The sequence below is a fragment of the Erpetoichthys calabaricus genome, chromosome 15 (assembly GCF_900747795.2).
Source record: "Erpetoichthys calabaricus chromosome 15, fErpCal1.3, whole genome shotgun sequence".
Lineage (NCBI taxonomy): Eukaryota > Metazoa > Chordata > Cladistia > Polypteriformes > Polypteridae > Erpetoichthys > Erpetoichthys calabaricus.
Genome location: NC_041408.2, coordinates 81,042,724 through 81,061,075, shown reverse-complemented (window position 1 = coordinate 81,061,075; position 18,352 = coordinate 81,042,724). Strand labels below are relative to the sequence as shown.

General features: G+C 37.7%; 1 protein-coding gene across 1 annotated transcript in view; it reads left to right on the top strand.

Annotated features, from left to right (window-relative positions):
* Nucleotides 1-304: 304 nt before the first annotated feature.
* Nucleotides 305-18,352, top strand: part of nvl (nuclear VCP like) — a 50,925-nt gene continuing 32,877 nt past the window's right edge. Inside the window, exons 1-9 of the mRNA XM_028820830.2 lie at nucleotides 305-659; nucleotides 5,411-5,481; nucleotides 7,799-7,851; nucleotides 10,971-11,061; nucleotides 14,053-14,113; nucleotides 14,736-15,011; nucleotides 15,603-15,732; nucleotides 17,293-17,369; nucleotides 18,107-18,241. Of these exons, the coding sequence (XP_028676663.1) occupies nucleotides 603-659; nucleotides 5,411-5,481; nucleotides 7,799-7,851; nucleotides 10,971-11,061; nucleotides 14,053-14,113; nucleotides 14,736-15,011; nucleotides 15,603-15,732; nucleotides 17,293-17,369; nucleotides 18,107-18,241 (951 nt within the window). The 5' untranslated portion in view covers nucleotides 305-602. The remainder of the gene's footprint in view (nucleotides 660-5,410; nucleotides 5,482-7,798; nucleotides 7,852-10,970; nucleotides 11,062-14,052; nucleotides 14,114-14,735; nucleotides 15,012-15,602; nucleotides 15,733-17,292; nucleotides 17,370-18,106; nucleotides 18,242-18,352) is intronic.

Here is an 18,352-nt window from a genome sequence, read left to right as displayed (position 1 = left end):
AAACAAGAATGTACTCCTAAGCATGATGGCGACTTGACTCTCTTAGGCCCTTTTGGAACCAATCTTGTATTTCATGTGACTTTATGGTCAAAGATATTTATTTTGCAAGAGAGGAGCGGCAGAGAAAAAAAATGAAGATCATTTTATTCAAAATATTTACACGGATATATATGTATATTTCGGATTAAAGATTGTCTACAACTGCGGTGACGTATGGTGCTGTGACTCTGCAAGTGGATATTATTGTTGCCGACGTTGTTAAATTTATCAGGCGATATCAAAGACAGCTCTTGCGTGACGTAATCAGAGGTCGCAGGTCATTTGTAGACAAACCGGGAAAACTCTTGCGTGCAGAAGCGTTGCGAGGCTGCTTGGAGTTTTAAAAGGTTAAGGAAAACTGGCAAGCAGAGAGGAGAGAAGGGTTTTACGTTCTTGATGAACGGGTGTTTGTCATTGTTGGGAATGTGACTAGAGTCGGAGTATATCTCGGCGCCATCATAATCATTATCATCATGTACACGTGAGCTTGTCGTGCAACGAGAAACGTGGTCGTGTTAAACGTCAAATTGATACACCTGAGATCCAAGACGGAGCCTGCTGGAATGAAGAACAAAGGAGGGAGCTTCTTGGATAACCGCCTGAAGCAGAGAGTTAAGCAGGTGCGTGTGCTGGAGGCGTAACGGAGCTTGACTGGCAGCAAGTTCACACGCCTCCCGTCCTTTTTTTATTGAATGATCGGTTGCTCTCAATATTAAATGAACGAACATATTGTACCTGCACGTCTGAAGATAACAGGATGCTAACGGGCCCGGAGATCTTTGGAAGCCACGTTAATACCTGGCTGAGGAGCTGACTTTTCACCAGGTTTGTCAGGTGTTAAGGTCCTCATTACCCAAAACTGGAGATCTGCCGGTCTCGGACGGCTTTACGGTATCGTGTCGCAACCGCAGAAAGCAACCATTTTTACTTTAGCATTTCATTGAGTGCCGTATCTTAAGTATTTGAGGATAGTGGTGGGCGGCACGGTGGTCCACTGTTAGCGCTGCTGCCTCGCAACAAGGAGACCTTTGGCACTTTGCGTGGCGTTTGCATGTACTCCATGTGTACACGTGAACTTGCAGTTTAAGTGGATTGGCGATGGTTATTTGGCCTCCGATGTAGCAGGACCAAATTTTCAGTGTCTTGTGTGACATGTATGTATGTATGTATGTATGTGTGTTGATTCATTCATTTGTTTAATGCCTGCTTTGTCTCCTCATAATCATCAATAAGGGGGTTTGTAGGGGAGAAAAACATTCTCACAAATAATACTTTTCTTTTAAATCTAATCACTACACATTTTCTTAAACTTCATTTTATATTCCATAAACATTTATTATGTTGAATTGTGAGTGATCCCGCATGGAGTTTGCTTCCACCATGCCTTGAGTTTGGCAAAATCACTGAAATATTCAGGAAACTCTGCCAAATGCATTGAAGTCATTGGGGAAGGAGGCCGAACTAGTTTTAATTGGCATATAATAGTGCAATGTTCTTTTAAATGCCCCTGTTGGCTAAGGAAGCGCTGGTCAACAATGTGACCTGAGCTGTGAGGCAGTCATGCTAACCATGGTATCGCCATGCATTAACTATAGCAACAACATTTATTTCGATAGCAAGTTTTCATACACAAGATGTAGCTCAAAGAACTTTGGAAAATGTCAAAGAAATAGTTTCAAGCAAAGAAAAACAAATTTAAAGTATAGTAATGAATAAGTAACATATGAAAAATAATACACAAGATGTATGAGGCATAGATCCATATACATTTTTAAGTTTATAAATATAAGTGCAATGATGGTGTCAGATGGGAGGACAGAGGAAAAAAAAAAAAACTCCAGGTGGAGGTTAAACAAAATTCTGCAGGGGTTTCAAGACCAAAATACCTCCATTTCCTTACTGGGTATTCTACCTAACATTATTAACCTTATTGTTTTTTTAGGTTTAGTCTTAAAGAGGGTTTGACACCGTGCATCTCATGGGGAGTTCATTCAAATATCACAGGTGGCTGTGCAGGACTTTAATCTAGTGGTGGTGGAGCAGAGCGCCACCACAGAAGAAACGGAAAGGAAAACGGAAAAGTAGAAATTGATTGTTTATTGTTGATTTGTTCAAGAATATCATAATTTGGTGCATAGCAAGTTTATTAACAGGAGAATTAAAAGGTAGCTACGAAAAATAAAAAGTAAAAATGTGGGTTTTTACGAGTTTTTCAAAATGATCCACAGTGTTTGCTTGGCGTACCTCTACGGTAAATAACAGAAGAGGCACACAGAATGATAATCACAAAGAAAATACAACAAATGGCCGCAAACTAGCAATAAGTAAAAAAGATACAGTATGTAGAGTTTATTATACAGTGGGGCAAAAAAGTATTTAGTCAGCCACCAATTGTGCAAGTTCTCCCACTTAAGAAGATGAGAGAGGCCTGTAATTTTCATCACAGGTATACCTCAACTATGAGAGACAAAATGAGAAAAAAAAAAATCCAGAAAATCACATTGTCTGATTTTGAAGAATTTATTTGCAAAATATGGTGGAAAAAAAGTATTTGGTCAATAACAAAAGTTCATCTAAATACTTTGTTATATACCCTTTGTTGGCAATGACAGAGGTCAAACGTTTTCTGTAAGTCTTCACAAGGTTTTCACACACTGTTGCTGGTATTTTGGCCCATTCCTCCATGCAGATCTCCTCTAGAGCAGTGATGTTTTGGGGCTGTTGCTGGGCAACACGGACTTTCAACTCCCTCCAAAGATTTTCTATGGGGTTGAGATCTGGAGACTGGCTAGGCCACTCTAGGACCTTGAAATGCTTCTTACGAAGCCACTCCTTCGTTACCCCGGCGGTGTGTTTGGGATCATTGTCATGCTGAAAGACCCAGCCACGTTTCATCTTCAATGCCCTTGCTGATGGAAGGAGGTTTTCACTCAAAATCTGACGATACATGGCCCCATTCATTCTTTCCTTTACATGGATCAGTTGTCCTGGTCCCTTTGCAGAAAAACAGCCCCAAAGCATGATGTTTCCACCCCCATGCTTTACAGTAGGTATGGTGTTCTTTGGATGCAACTCAGCAGTCTTTCTCCTCCAAACACGACGAGTAGAGTTTTTACCAATAAGTTCTATTTTGGTTTCATTCCTCTTCTGGATCATCCAAATGCTCTCTAGCAAACTTCAGACAGGCCTGCACATGTACTGGCTTAAGCAGGGGGACACGTCTGGCACTGCAGGATTTGAGTCCCTGGTGGCGTAGTGTGTTACCGATGGTAGCCTTTGTTACTTTGGTCCCAGCTCTCTGCAGGTCATTCACTAGGTCCCTCGTGTGGTTCTGGGATTTTTGCTCACCGTTCTTGTGATCATTTTGACCCCACAGGGTAAGATCTTGCATGGAGCCCCAGATCGAGGGAGATTAACAGTGGTCTTGTATGTCTTCCATTTTCTAATAATTGCTCCCACAGTTGATTTCTTCACACCAAGCTGCTTACCTATTGCAGATTCAGTCTTCCCAGCTTGGTGCAGGTCTACAATTTTGTTTCTGGTGTCATTTGACAGCTCTTTGGTCTTGTCTTGGCCATAGTGGAGTTTGGAGTGTGACTGTTTGAGGTTGTGGACAGGTGTCTTTTATATTGATTAACGAGTTCAAACAGGTGCCATTAATACAGGTAACGAGTGGAGGACAGAGGAGCCTCTTACAGAAGAAGTTACAGGTCTGTGAGTGCCAGAAATCTTGCTTGTTTGTAGGTGACCAAATACTTTTTTTCCACCATAATTTGCAAATAAATTCTTTAAAAATCAGACAATGTGATTTTCTGGATTTTTTTTCTCATTTTGTCTCTCATAGTTGAGGTATACCTATGATGAAAATTACAGGCCTCTCTCATCTTTTTAAGTGGGAGAACTTGCACAATTGGTGGCTGACTAAATACTTTTTTTGCCCTACTGTATGCTAAACAATAAAACATTTTAACAGGATACCCATCTAAAAAAAAAAAAGCAGGATCTATTGTTATATTTCCATTACTTCTCGGCACACCAGGATGTATAGCCTGAAAGCAGGGCTGTAACTGTCAAACCAAGACGACTGGTTACCCTAATCTAGTGTGTGCATGTGCGCGCGTTTACCCTGCAATGGACTGATGCCCTGTCCAGGGAGTGCTTGACAGGATAGACTTGAGCATTCCTGTGACCCAACTCTTGATAAGCATCATTTGAAAATGGATAAAATATGTTTAGGACTTGTCCTTTGGCTTGTCTCATTCATTATGTCGTACCGTATCCCAAGCCATTCCCTGACACATTTACATGAACTTTATTGCGAATGGACCTTTTTCAGCCTAAACATAAATTGCTCATCAGTTATAAGTTTAATTTATATGCATACAGGCACAATTAAAAATACATTTGTTTATCCTTGATTCACAGCTAATGGAAGATATGGGATTGAGAGAATCATTGATTAACTAGACAAAGAGCCCTTCAGACAACGTAAGATGAAACGGGCACAAATTTGTGTCAGCAGTGTATGAAGAACAAATGACAAGTAACGAAGAAGTTGTTTTGTAATGATTGTAGTCCGCTTTACTCATTACTGTACAGGCTTATACTGTTAGTTGATGAATTTTCCAGGCCTATAGTATAATATTGAATGATGAATGTTCCAGTACAATATGGAATAGTAATGAGTATAAGCACCACAAACCTGATATAGGTGTATTGAATGACTGCGTAATTGAATCAGAATGCGTAATTAGGCCTCGAGCTGTAGTTGAAATCGCCTTTCAGGCCTCTAGAACTTTAATCGAAGTCGCCTTTCTCTTTGAATTTTTGCGGCTGTAAATCTGCTGCCTACCGCGATGTTGGGGTTGGATGTCGGTCTCGTAAGGTTCAGTTGTGCAGAAGGCGACTGCGCATTCGGTTTCGGACGTGCGCAGAAGGTGACTGCGCATTCGGCTTCGGACAGACGTGAGTGAGGAGGCAGGCGAATTATGTATTAAGATAACATGACTTCCTGTGCTTAGTCAGGACTGTGTCACTGACACAAACTATTTGTAAACTCACAGATCCATTGAAGTTCAATCTTAATTGGTTAGGATAAAATGTTGTGGCTATTGTCGTAAGTGAATGAATGGTTTCCTGTAACATATAAAGTATTCTATACAATAGAAATGAGCACATTATAATTAAAACGCAAATGTATAAGGTTCATAGTTTAAATAATGACCGAATTCGTCTACATTACTGTCTAGGGAGAAGTTACATCATCTAATATACCATATATAATATGTTGTGTTCGCCCTGTTGAGTGAAATTCTAATCCATAGATGCCCAGTTTAACATTAGATTTAATAATTTTTTTTTTTTTTTTTAGTATTTGCGTGACAGTTCCACGGAGTATGTAGACCTTGTAGGAGTTGCAGCTGAACTTCAGCGAATGTACAGGTAAATGCCTTTTACTTTCTACAACCATAAACCAATTTTCTTCAGTGTTTTTTTTTTTTTTTTTTTTTTTTTTTTTTTTAATGGTGCCATGAGCATCTGTTTATTACAATGGATCGGTCAGAGAAGCTCTACATAAAAACTGTTTAGTTTAAGTCAAGGAACATTATGGTCAAACTATAAAATGCACTCGTAAGATCCCATCTGGTGTATAGTGTGTGATTCTAATCACACCAGTGTAAAAAAGATATAGCAGCACTTGAAGCTCCGCAGAGGAGAGCAACCAGGTGCATTCCAGGTTTTAAGAATATGTTCTACTGTGACAGACTCTGAGAATTAAACCTGTTTAATCTCGAGCAGAGGAGACTGCGTGGGGACCTAATTCATGTTGCCTCAGCCCTCAAACTTTATTCTATGCATTTGGCAGCTGATACTATTTGTCGCTTTTCTCACTTAAATGTCCCAGACCCTTTTTTCTTATGCACATTGTGAGATTGCTCTTTAGTCTCTGATTTTTTTTTTTTTTTAAAAATCTGTTAATTTTCTCCTTTTAACTAATACATTTCTTCTCCTTGACCTTACTACTTTTTCCAGCGGAGATTATTTTTGCTGTGTTCCATTGCTGCAAACTTATTCTTGGCCTCATGCTGGAAATCACCTGATTCTCTGTCTAATATTTATGGAAATCCTCTATCTTTAGTCTACTTGAACTCTTGGTTGTATTAGCTGTCAGAGAAGTGTCAAGCTGCTGTGTATTTGCTGGGGGACTGTGTGACTGGTGGTCCACTTTGTGTTCCTAGTCTTAATGCCTCATTCATCCCTTTTCTGTTTCATTTCTGCCCTATTGGGCTTGCTCTATCAGTTGTGCCTCTCATTCTCTCCTTGATTTACACAGGCCCCAATAAGTTTCAGTCCTTAAGAGACCCTTTTCTCAGGACTGATTTAGCCAGGATGGATAGGCAATTGATTACTTGAGGGATTTGCTGCTTGCTTTCACTGCTGCCTTCATGTCTCTTATTTTATTGAAGTCCAATAAAAGTTTAATCACAAAGTATTTTTAAAATCAAACGTTCTGAGAATGCATTTTGTGAATGAGTGCCACAGAGCATAAGTTTAGCTGTATAATTTCCATTATTATTAGGTGCAAGTTAATGTGCTGTAGTTTGTTTATACTGCCTTTGCTGAATGTTGTATTTTGTCTAAAAAGTTTTGTCCTAAACAATTCATTTGTTTGGACGTACAAGTAAGCATTAAACTTTACTCTGTACATTTGACAGTACTACTATTTGTTATGGTGCAGGAGAGTGGTGATATGTTGTATGCTGGACAGACATGTTATTAAGAATTTCACTGAACACTTGACAATATTTTACTACTGCAGAGATTTTTTTTAGTTTACAATATGAGAAAAACATACTCTCAAAAGATCTAGCCTATGGTTTTGCTTCTCACGTAAGCATTTTTAGTCTAAACATTGCATACTTTTCAGAGTAACTAGAGAAAATGCATGTGTATGGCAGAGGTTTAAACCCGTTAGACCAGGGGTCTCAAACTCCGTTCCTGGAGGACCATGGTGACTACTTGTTTTAATTCCAGTTATTTTCTTATTTAGTAGCCTCTTACCAATGTTGATTGAGAAGACTGCCAAGCCATATGCTTAAATGACGTCACATGTACTGTAATAGCAATCGTCTTCTAATTTTAAAATTGGTCGAAGAGACCATTTGAAGCAATACTGCCCTCCAGGAGCGGAGTCCCTGCATTAGAACTTTGGAGTGCACTCTCACAGACACTTTAGAGATATTTCTAACATTGTTTATTTTCTTTTCGTGAGAGCATCCTACAAATAATTTTGGACCTGGAGCATCCTGATAACTTACCATTAAATTCCATATGGTTAAGCAGGAAATAAGCAATTTAGTTTTGAGAAACAAGTCATTTATAATTAAGGCAGTAAAGTTTTTTCCATTAGCAGCAGTAATTGGTTACTATTTAAGAATATGGCTAGAATGAAAACTTGCAGCCACTGCAGCCCTCCGTTGACGGAGTTTCTAGCTTATTGCACAGTTAACCATGCCTTTTAACTACTAGGTTATGTGGAAATTCTGTATTAAGACTGAGGAATTGTGACTAACATCATGTTTTATTATCAAGGGTGAAACTTCGTAACTTTACTCAACCTTACTACTATATTAATCTCTGATCATTAGTTAGACAGCATTGTGGAATAATTGACTTTGCCATTTTGACACAAGTGAATCTGATGTCATAAAAAATACTAACATTTCTAAGTGTTTTTCTTCTAATTTTGTTTATTTAGCATGGAGTATGGACGACGAAAAAGAAATGCTTTTAGGATACAGGTGGAAAGAGGTAAGAAGTGACATTGGTAATCTTTTGTTTGTTTAACACACATGATATATACAGACATACATGGATAAAATGCAAAAGGACATTTAAAAATACAAAACCTATGGAATATAACATTAAAACTACATAGTAAATAAAAATATGCTGCTTCATATACCTCTATAGACTTTATATTAGGTTTATTGTGCTCCTAATCCTAGTAAAAAATATAAGTGAACAGTGTCCGTTATTTAGAGAAACAAGCTATAGGTTGGATACTTAGTCTATAACTGGGGAAGCCTAATGTCTCCCATTCCTTCTGAGGTTCAATTTCAAGGTTGGAGAATAACTTAACTTAAACAAGTGCTAGTGATTGGCTCCATTGGGAGGGTTGAATGATCTTATCTGTAACATATTTGAATAGACCTGCAACCCTCACTTCAACAGAAACTAAAAAGGGAATACATGACACAAAAAAAAAAAACTGACACATGTCTAGCCTGTCACACTTGTACTATCATGACTAAATGTTGTAGTTCCTTTATTTAAAACAGAATTAACTTCTGTGTGAGCTATTAGTACAGGATTAGCACAGTGCAGCTATATCTACTTATCCACACTTGCCCACCTACTGCACACACTTTCTGTGACCTATGACTGAAGTAACTGGAGCGACAACAGTTTTTCAGATTTGTATAATATCCTCTTTTTTTTTAATATATATATATATATATAATATTATAGTGAAAGTATGGCAGTGATTGTAAATGTGACTTTTTTTGGTTATTATTGTCAAGTTGTCTACAGAGCAGAGACAGCAATTTACATTTTGGTATCAGCATTTGGTAATGTCAATAATAGCACCTGAAGACAGTTTTTCAATGTGAAAAGTATATGCAAGAGAAAAGCATGCATCCATCTCGTTGCTGTGGAGGAGGACGAGCAGTGAGGTGAAGCTTACAGCTGGCCTCCTATTAAAATGGCTAAAACTCTCAGAAAGTGTATTTTTTTTCCTAAAATGGTATGGATTCACTGATTTACAATGTGTGTGCAATGACAAGACTTCTTTTGTATTCAGTAACTTTCAACACTTTTGCTTTCATGTTTGGGCTTGTTTCCCTTGAGACTCCTTTTAAACCACAAGAACCGGCAATATGTTTTTAAAAAATTATATTAAAAAAATGTTTCACTTTGGCACATAACTTCATGTCATAAATGGATGTATACTATAGTAGAGAACAAATAACTTTGATGTGAAAAATGCTTAACTGTCCTTTAAGTTGGCTTCTGCAGTGTCACTGGAATTAAAATATACACTTGGACTTCTGCAGTAATGAAAACAAAAATAAAAACATATTACATTTATTCATGTCATACTTCCATGAACACCATATGTATTTTGAGGGGTTTTTTTCTGTGTATGTTGCAAAGACATGCATGTTACAATGTTGGACGATTCTTAATGGGCTTTGCGATTCACTCATATTGTATTGTTTTTTTGTGTTGGTGTCAAGATAGGTATAGGCCCCTGTTTGACCTTAAACTGGAATAAATGGTTTTGAGAATGTTGCACGTCCAAGAAGTCATTTGTCTAAAATTGTTAGTTTGTTTTTATTCTTTGTTAAGAAATGGTTGCTCTTTGCATTGAACCATTGCTTCTTGGACTATTCCCTGAACGTGCTGGAAATGTCAGCCTACTGCTCTGTATGGTGTGTCAAAAAATTTTTGGGCAGTGCTTTAGAACTGCCTTAAAATAAACTGATGTTAATGTATTGTTACACTGTCATGTTAATATATTTTATTTTAAAGGATTATTCCTAAATTGAAGACCAATCAAGGCAATCCTTTGTAAAAGCTAGCCCGGCCACAGACAGACACGACAACGCAGTGTCCACAAAACACACGTTTATTTACAGCCAATATTTACAAGTAACTATTTACAGTTCACAGTCCTTGGTTCTTCTGGCCACCTCAACTCCTGTCTTGCAAGTGCCACCCGAATGGAGTGAGGTGGCCCCTTTTATCCTGTCCCGGATGTGCTCCAGGTGCCTGGCGATGAACTTCCGGCAGCACTCCCCAGTGTGGCAGAAGTGCTGCCCTTGCACCCGGAAGCACTCCAGGCATAAACCATCCCTGGTCTGTCAGCACTTCGTGTCCTAGAAGTGCTGTCCTCCAGGGATCAAGGACCGGCCAGGTGCCCAGGGAAAAGAAGTGCCGCTCTCCTGGTTGCTCTTTCCTCCAGGCGTCCCGGCGGGGCAGGGTTCCTGGCCGTCTATCACACCTTTTAACTGTCACAAAATGAGTTGTTTAGTGACCAGTACTCTCTCACTTCTATTTATAACAAAAGTAGAGATCTGATGTTGCATAAAAATCAGTCTTCCTTACCTATGTGTAGAAATGAGTATTTAAGGAACATTTTTAACAGTTTGAAATATTAAACTGACCTTATTAAAGGAAATGCAAAAAGGACATATTAATAGTGATGACCTTACATTTAGGAAGTTTATTTTTATTTTAAACATTTATTTTAAATGTTTATTTTTAGATAAATGTTTGCCAGTGTAAAGCATTTCTGTGTTGGATTTTGGCTGTCTTCAAAACATCGCGTTTTCCAACAGGTACAGTAAGTTGAACAGTAGAGATCTTTTATTTGAACTGACTAGAGTTTTCGTTTTTGAAGATGATTGAGGAGTTTCTGCAGAATTTTTTTTATATTGATAATGCATTTTGAAAGTGTTCAAGTTAACCACGAAAGCCGACAATAAAATGACGTCTGTGTTGCGAAGAACAGTGTCCAACATTGACAATGAACTGGTTGAATGAAAGTACTTGTGCAGCAATTATGACCACTAATGTCTGACTTTTTGAGATCTGAGGCACTGTGCAAATACTTCTTGAATATCACATGGTAAATGCAGTGTGATGGACAGTGGGAGAAACTGCAACAACAATGTAATGTGTGAAATGAATGATTTTTAGAAGGCCAAAGCAAAGGACGAGGCAAACTTGTATATTCTGTAACTTTAACATCTCTATGGTATCTTTAGTAATATGCGAGTTTTTCTTGCTTTTGAAGCTGACATGTATTTTAAATTCTGTCTTATGTGAGTGATCAGTTCTCAAACCTTTTGATTTTGTTGCAGCGTATAATTCAATATGCAATGAGGCAGACTCCACCAGCTTAGAGAATGACCATCTCATCAAAAGGGCAAGACACAGTCAGGGGGACAATGGGTAAGTCATGAAAGCAATTTTAAAAGTATTAAAATAAGTTTATGGCAGATAGAGAGCACTTTATTTGTCCCCTGATGGAAATTTGGCTTTTTACAGAAGCCTAAATAAATATTAAATTATAACAAACAACAACCCTCCTCTGAAATACACACAATTACTTAAAAGAAAACTAACTTCTGATTTGGCTACATTTGAAATGAGCGATCACAATCACAGTCCGGCATCATAAAGAGTGTTAACAGGAGCCCCAGTAGCGTTTCTTTACACATTTTTGCTGAATAGTTTGTTTGCTAAAAAGGTGACTGTTTAACTTCTATGTAGAAAGTGTTTTCTTATATTTTAATCACAACATTTTTCTTGCATGACTTTTTTTGCGAAAATGTGAACCGTGGCTGGGGAATGTAACAATGAGATTTGGTTTAAAGGAATACACCGTCCAAAAACATTTTTTTTTTTTTTTTAATATCTGTTATATGCCCTGTATTGTTTGTAGCTATTGATGACAAATAGGTGTCATTGAGGATTAGTGGTGAACCACAGGAAATAATAGCAAAACATCCGTAAATAAAATCTCCTATTACTCATTGCACAATCTAGATATCAAAGTCATATGTTTGCAATGCCCCAAACTTAGTATTTTTACAGGAGTCCTAACCAGTAATGGCTAATTTGTTGGCTTCCATCCTCTACATGTGATATAAACATTGCAGAACATGCTCTGGAAATCATGTACAGCTAGTGATTAAAATGTAAAGAAAGGTGTGTAAAAACGTTATCCGGTAGAAAAGATACCTCATATTTGTGCATATCCAAGATGCATCAACAAACAGAAGGCCAATTCACAGCTGCAGTTGTTCGAAACAGCTGATGAAAACCCAGAGGTACTGCATTTGTGCCTTAACAACCAACAAATGAGAAGAAAGGCAGGTCTGCAATTCAAAAGCTTGATTCCTTTTTAATACAAATTTTAAAATAAGTGGTTTATTTAACAATATTTTAGTCAAATTGCAAGTTTGGTACATAGGGCAGGATGCCTAACAAGGTAATTATGTGACACGAGTAAATCGAGATTTTTTTATGAATGTTTTGATACTGTTTTACGGCTGTTCAGTCCTGGTTCCCATGGATGGCTTTTTAATCAATTTTTTAACCTGACTTTGATTTCCAAGTTATCTGTCTGTTCCTTTGGCACTCTTCATCAAATGTTGTCCGATCCAGGCAATTTAGTAGATTTTAACGTCTTAAAATGTTGTCTCTTTCTGTTTGTACTTTCCAAGTCATTCAGTTCTTTTAATATTATCTGACTTCTCGATAGGGAAAAATGTCAAATATCAAATGGCAGCATTTATAATTTCATTTTCTTTGTTTTACTCCCTGTTGTTGTTGTTCTTAATACAGATGACTACTTCCGTAATCATTCTCTTGGTCCTAAAGTACCGCTGTAACTTATTAGGATTGGAATTTTTAGACGATGTTTTAATGCTTTTAGGTATTTATGATATAAAGGGCACACAAGTGCTTTGGATAGTGCTGGAGATGTTTGTCTTGTTCTGTAATTTCTTTAATTCTTTACTCATTCACTAATGGGTTTTGTGTTTCTTAATTACATCTGTTTTTTTATGATAAACTTGTTCCAAATTGCAGAAAGGATTAAACTTTAAATCTTCCCCAACCTGGTCCTCAAACCATATCTCAATTTTAGTTTTCCACTTTTCTCTGTGTAGTCATTACTTGGTTACTATAATTAGATGTAATACTTTCCATTGTCTTGGGTATATAAACAAAACTATTGTATTATAATAAATAGATTCTAATAGTTTAATTACTTTGAATTAGGGATACAAAATTATCCAAAAATTCAAAGTTGAACATCCATCCATCCATCCATTTTCCAACCCGCTGAATCCGAACACAGGGTCACGGGGGTCTGCTGGAGCCAATCCCAGCCAACACAGGGCACAAGGCAGGGAACCAATCCTGGGCAGGGTGCCAACCCACCGCAGGACACACACAAACACACCCACACACGAAGCACACTCTAGGGCCAATTTAGAATCGCCAATCCACCTAACCTGCATGTCTTTGGACTGTGGGAGGAAACTGGAGCGCCCGGAGGAAACCCACGCAGACACGGGGAGAACATGCAAACTCCACGCAGGGAGGACCCGGGAAGCGAACCCAGGTCTCCCAACTGCGAGGCAGCATCGCTACCACTGCGCCACCGTGCCGTCCAAGTTGAACATTCATATTGAAAATTTTGACACTGTTACAGTGGTACCTCTGGTCATGACCCTGGACACGACCCGAACGTAATTTCCCCATAAGATTGTATGTAAATACAATTAATCCGTTTCAGACCGTATGAACTGTATGTAATTTTTTGACCAGAGGTTCTACTGTATCTGTTTGTCATGCCTCTGTGCTTCGTGTTTTGTTCAGACCCAAATATTCCTTAGTAAGATGCAATTCTCTTATTTGAGTGATCACCTCTCAATGCTTTTAATCTTTAACAGTCTAGTATAAAAGACAGGTGTTTTGTTATATTTGCTTTAATCTTAAGGATTTATTCAGGTTCATGTTGCTGCTAAAGTATTTTATTTATGTTCAGTCACATAAAACTGCTTCTATTTACTACCTCTAGCTTTTTATAGCAGTCAAATATTAGTATGATACTAATCTGATGTCCCATAATTCCCTTTCACATAGTACCAAATTTTATTTTATTTTTTTAACCAATTATAATAGATTCCTTACAAGGATATTTAAAGTCTTCCCTGCTCAAAGTGTAGAACTGTCAGTAAGTATAAAATCGCTCCATCTACTAGGTGATTTTTTTTTCCCACTCTTTATAAATAAATTAAGCTTCACAGGCTATCTAGCGAATTTTAGCAAAACAGAAGCAATACTCTTAACCTATTTTGTACATTTTACACTTTTTCATTAATTTATAGATCATTTGCCATAGGATTATAACATTTGTTTTACTTGCAGAATGGAAGAAGATGCGTGTTCTATAGATTCAACAGACAGTGACAATGACCTGGACTATCCTGTAAGTTGTGTTTATGTATATTTTTTGATGTATTTATGATGATTTAATATTCCAGATTCCCTGTGCAGATTAGGCTATACATATATATAACATGTAAAATTCTGGATCTAGGCTCTTGTTTGTCTTGCTCTGACTGAAGTAACTTTAATAAAGTTAAGGCCATTTTTGTGAATGGGAGAAATTTAAAAATGTTTAATGATGATTTAAGGCTTTTGCACAATACAGTGTGTGTGTGTTTGTATAATGTGTGTGAAGAAGAAAATGCCCCCTGTTTAAACTGTATAGATTTATGCATCGGGGAAATAACAAACAGGCATTTTACTGTCATTCATTTCCTAAGTGACAAACAACCCATAATAGATGGCTTATTATTATTTTTTAAATAATGTAAAAAGTACCAACTCTTTTATCTACTTTAAATGCGTCTTTAGGATGTGATGAGATTTCTTTGTGCGTTTTATGTCCTGCCTCAATGTAAAACTAAGAATTATAAACACACTGCATGTGTTTGTTTCTTAATGTATTAATTTACTGTTTTGTTTAATTGAGGGTGTCAGCTTAGTATGATGAAATCTTTATGAAAAATCAAAATGTGCTTAAACAGTTTTTTTTTTATGTTTAGTCCAATAATCACATGAACAACTCCCTTGTATCGCTGTATCAAAAAGGGGCTGCCAAATCTGTACCCAGCACACCACTTAACAAGCAGCCAGTGGATAAAAGCACCCCAGTCCAGGTTTTAAGCAAAACTGCTCCTGCAGATTCTGGGGAGCCATCAGGGAGTACTAGATCCTCACATGGAGGCTGGTTTATTGATAAAAACCCCAGTGGGAAAGGAAAGGAGGAGAGCATTTTCATTGATCTCTGTGAAGACAGCCAAGGGGCAGTTAGCCAAGAGGTGAGTGTCTTCTACTGCAGGCATTTTTTGGTCTTTCATACAAATCTGTCAAATATTATTCTGTATCTAGCACAAAAACAAAAGAGAAAGTGAATATATTTAGATTTTGTTAGTTGTGCTTAGAACTGGTATATGCAGAATGTACGGGTTGTTTTGCTAAATTTCCCATTTATCTGTTAAACATACAAATATATCAATTTTCAAAGTTAAATTTGATTAGGTATGACAAATTGTTTGTTTTAATATTTTATGTATAGCAACACCATCTTGCTTTATGTGTGAAAAGTTTTTCATGTATGCTGTTGATAGAAAAAATTAAATGCAAGGTGCCTAGACACTGTTCTATTTTCATCTGTTCTTTCAACAGAAACGATGTTGCAGTTTATAAACTAATATGTAATGTCTTACAGAACTGTCCCAGAAAAGCCTAATGAATAATACTAAATTGAGTTTCAGAGAAAGTATAGTGTAAACACTCTTAGGTGTCCTTTAAACAGATGAATGTAAATGTAGTCAGCATTATGTACATTTATGAGTATTTTAAAAGAGGCATAATTATTTCATCCATGTTTTTATATTTTTATGACACAGAAGTCTTTTGAAACTTCCCTCCTAGAAAGTGAGAAAAAGAAAAGCAAAGTGACCAAAGGAAGGAAACAGAAAGATGTTGCATCATTGAGTATAGATGGAGAAATTGAATCAAGCATATTAAATAAAAAAGGTAATTCTTTCTTGTCAATAAAAATGGTGGTTATTCAGTTAATCTGCTTTTGTTGTCTCAGTGTAAGTTTATAATTTGTTAATTATGTTATAGTACATCATCTTCTTCTTTCTTCAGCTGCTCCCATTAGGGGTTGCCACAGCGGATCATCTTCTTCCATCTCTTTCTGTCCTCTGCATCTTATGTTACACCCATCACCTGCATGTCCTCTCTCACCACATCCATAAACCTTCTCTTAGGCCTTCCTCTTTTTGTCTTGCCTGGCAGCTCTATCCTTAGCATCCTTCTCCCAATATACTCAGTATCTCTCCTCTGCACATGTCCAAACCAACGCAATCTCGCCTCTCTGACTTTGTCTCCCAATCATCCAACTTGAGCTGACCCTCTAATGTACTCATTTCTAATCCTGTCCATCCTCGTCACACCCAATGCAAATCTTTAACTCTGCCACCTCCAGCTCTGTCTCCTGCTTTCTGGTCAGTGCCACCGTCTCCAACCCATATAACATAGCTGGTCTCACCACCGTCCTGTAGACCTTTCCTTTCCTTTCACTCTTGCTGATATCCTTCTGTCACAAATCACTCCTGACACTCTCTTCTCTGCCCATTCCACCTCTCTTTTTTACCACTCTTCCACAATCCCCATTACTCTGTACTGTTGATCCCAAGTATTAAAACTCATCCACCTTCGCCAACTCTTTTTGCATCCTCACCATTCCACTGACCTCCCTCTCATTTACACACATGTATTCTGTCTTGTTCCTACTGACCTTCATTCCTCTCCTCTCTAGAGCATATCTCCACCTCTCCAGGGTCTCCTCAACCTGCTCCCTACTCTTGCTACAGATCACGATGTCATCAGCAAACATCATAGTCCACGGGGACTGCTGTCTAATCTCGTCTGTCAACCTGTCCATCACCATTGCAAATAAGAAAGGGCTCAGAGCCGATCCCTGATGTAATCCCACCTCCACCTTGAATGCATCCGTCACTTCTACCACAGACCTCACCACTGTCACACTTCCCTCGTATGTATACTGTACAACTCTTACATACTTCTCTGCCACTCCCGACTTCCTCCTACAATACCGCAACTCCTCTCGAGGCACCCTGTCATATGCTTTCTCCAGGTCATAAAGACACAATGCAACTCCTTCTGGCCTTCTCTAGACTTCTCCATCAACACCCTCAGAGCCAACATTGCATCTGTGGTGCTCTTTCTTGGCATGAAACCATACTGCTGCTCACTAATCATCACCTCTCTTCTTAACCTAGCTTCCACTACTCTTTCCCATAACTTCATGCTGTGGCTCATCAATTTTATCCCCCTGTAGTTACTACGGTCCTGCACATCTCCTTTATTCTTAAATATCGGCACCAGTACACTTCTTCTCCATTCCTCAGGCATCCTCTCACTTTCCAAAATTCCAATATGCGGACAACAATGCAAATATGTTATAGTACATATTTGTCTATAAAAATACTGTAGCATAACTTGACAGTTCACTTCATTGCTTAGTAACTAATTTTTGTGTTTTGTTTTTGTGTTTTTTTACCTTAGGAAAGACTAAAGCTCCGGATCTTCAGTTTGCAACTTTCAAGTTTGAAGATGTTGGAGGCAATGAGGAGACATTAAAGGTTATTCTTAACCATACAAAAATTAACCTATATTAGTACTTCCAACCTAAAAATGGGCTTACTATGTATCGGGGATAGATGAGGCTTAGTGATATAGTGTAGGTTCATGTTGGTACTAAATTGTTCATATCAAGATGTATACGTATGTTCAGATAGGTTTTTGATAATCACTGATTAAAAATAGTAAATGCACTATCTGGTTAACTAAAATACTGCTTATTTTTAGTCAAGAAACAGTATCCTTGTGACAGGATGTCACAATGTTAGAGATGAAAGACTATTATAATAATCGTATACCCACTAATCAATTTAAGGTTTACTGCAGCTATGGGTGGGATTCTTGGGTGGGGTCTGTAGCCTCTTCCTTTAAAAAAAAATGCTACAAACATTTTAGTTCATTTATAGCTGCTTCTTGTATACCATTGGACTCTTATTACCCCTCTGTTTGCTGCAGATCTTCTAATCAAAGGCTAATTTGTGTTCTTAATGAAGTACTTGTTGATTTGGAAGGCTGTTTGCAAGGTTCTGCTCTCAGAGCATTAAATTGGGCAGTGCATCCTATTGCTTTTATAAGACATGCGCTGGCATGAACTTTTTGTCCAAAGATCTGATTTGAATGTTTTATTTAACCCTATGTATGCAGTCTTAAAAGAGTACAAATATTAACTTGTTCAGATTTATGAGGCATTCCATTTACTGTATTTTTATTTTTCTTCTTCTTCTTCTCTTCCTTATAGGAAGTATGCAGGATGCTTATCCACTTGCGACATCCTGAGGTGTATCAGCAGCTTGGAGTTACACCTCCACGAGGGTTCCTTCTCCATGGGCCTCCAGGTTGTGGGAAGACTCTTCTAGCACAGGCAATTGCTGGAGTGAGTATATCATTGTTTGAAATATAAAGTATTTGTTATTATCATTTATTTTAGAATAACCAAATTAATTTCCTAATAGTACAAAAGTACAGGAAAGAGCTCTAATTATTA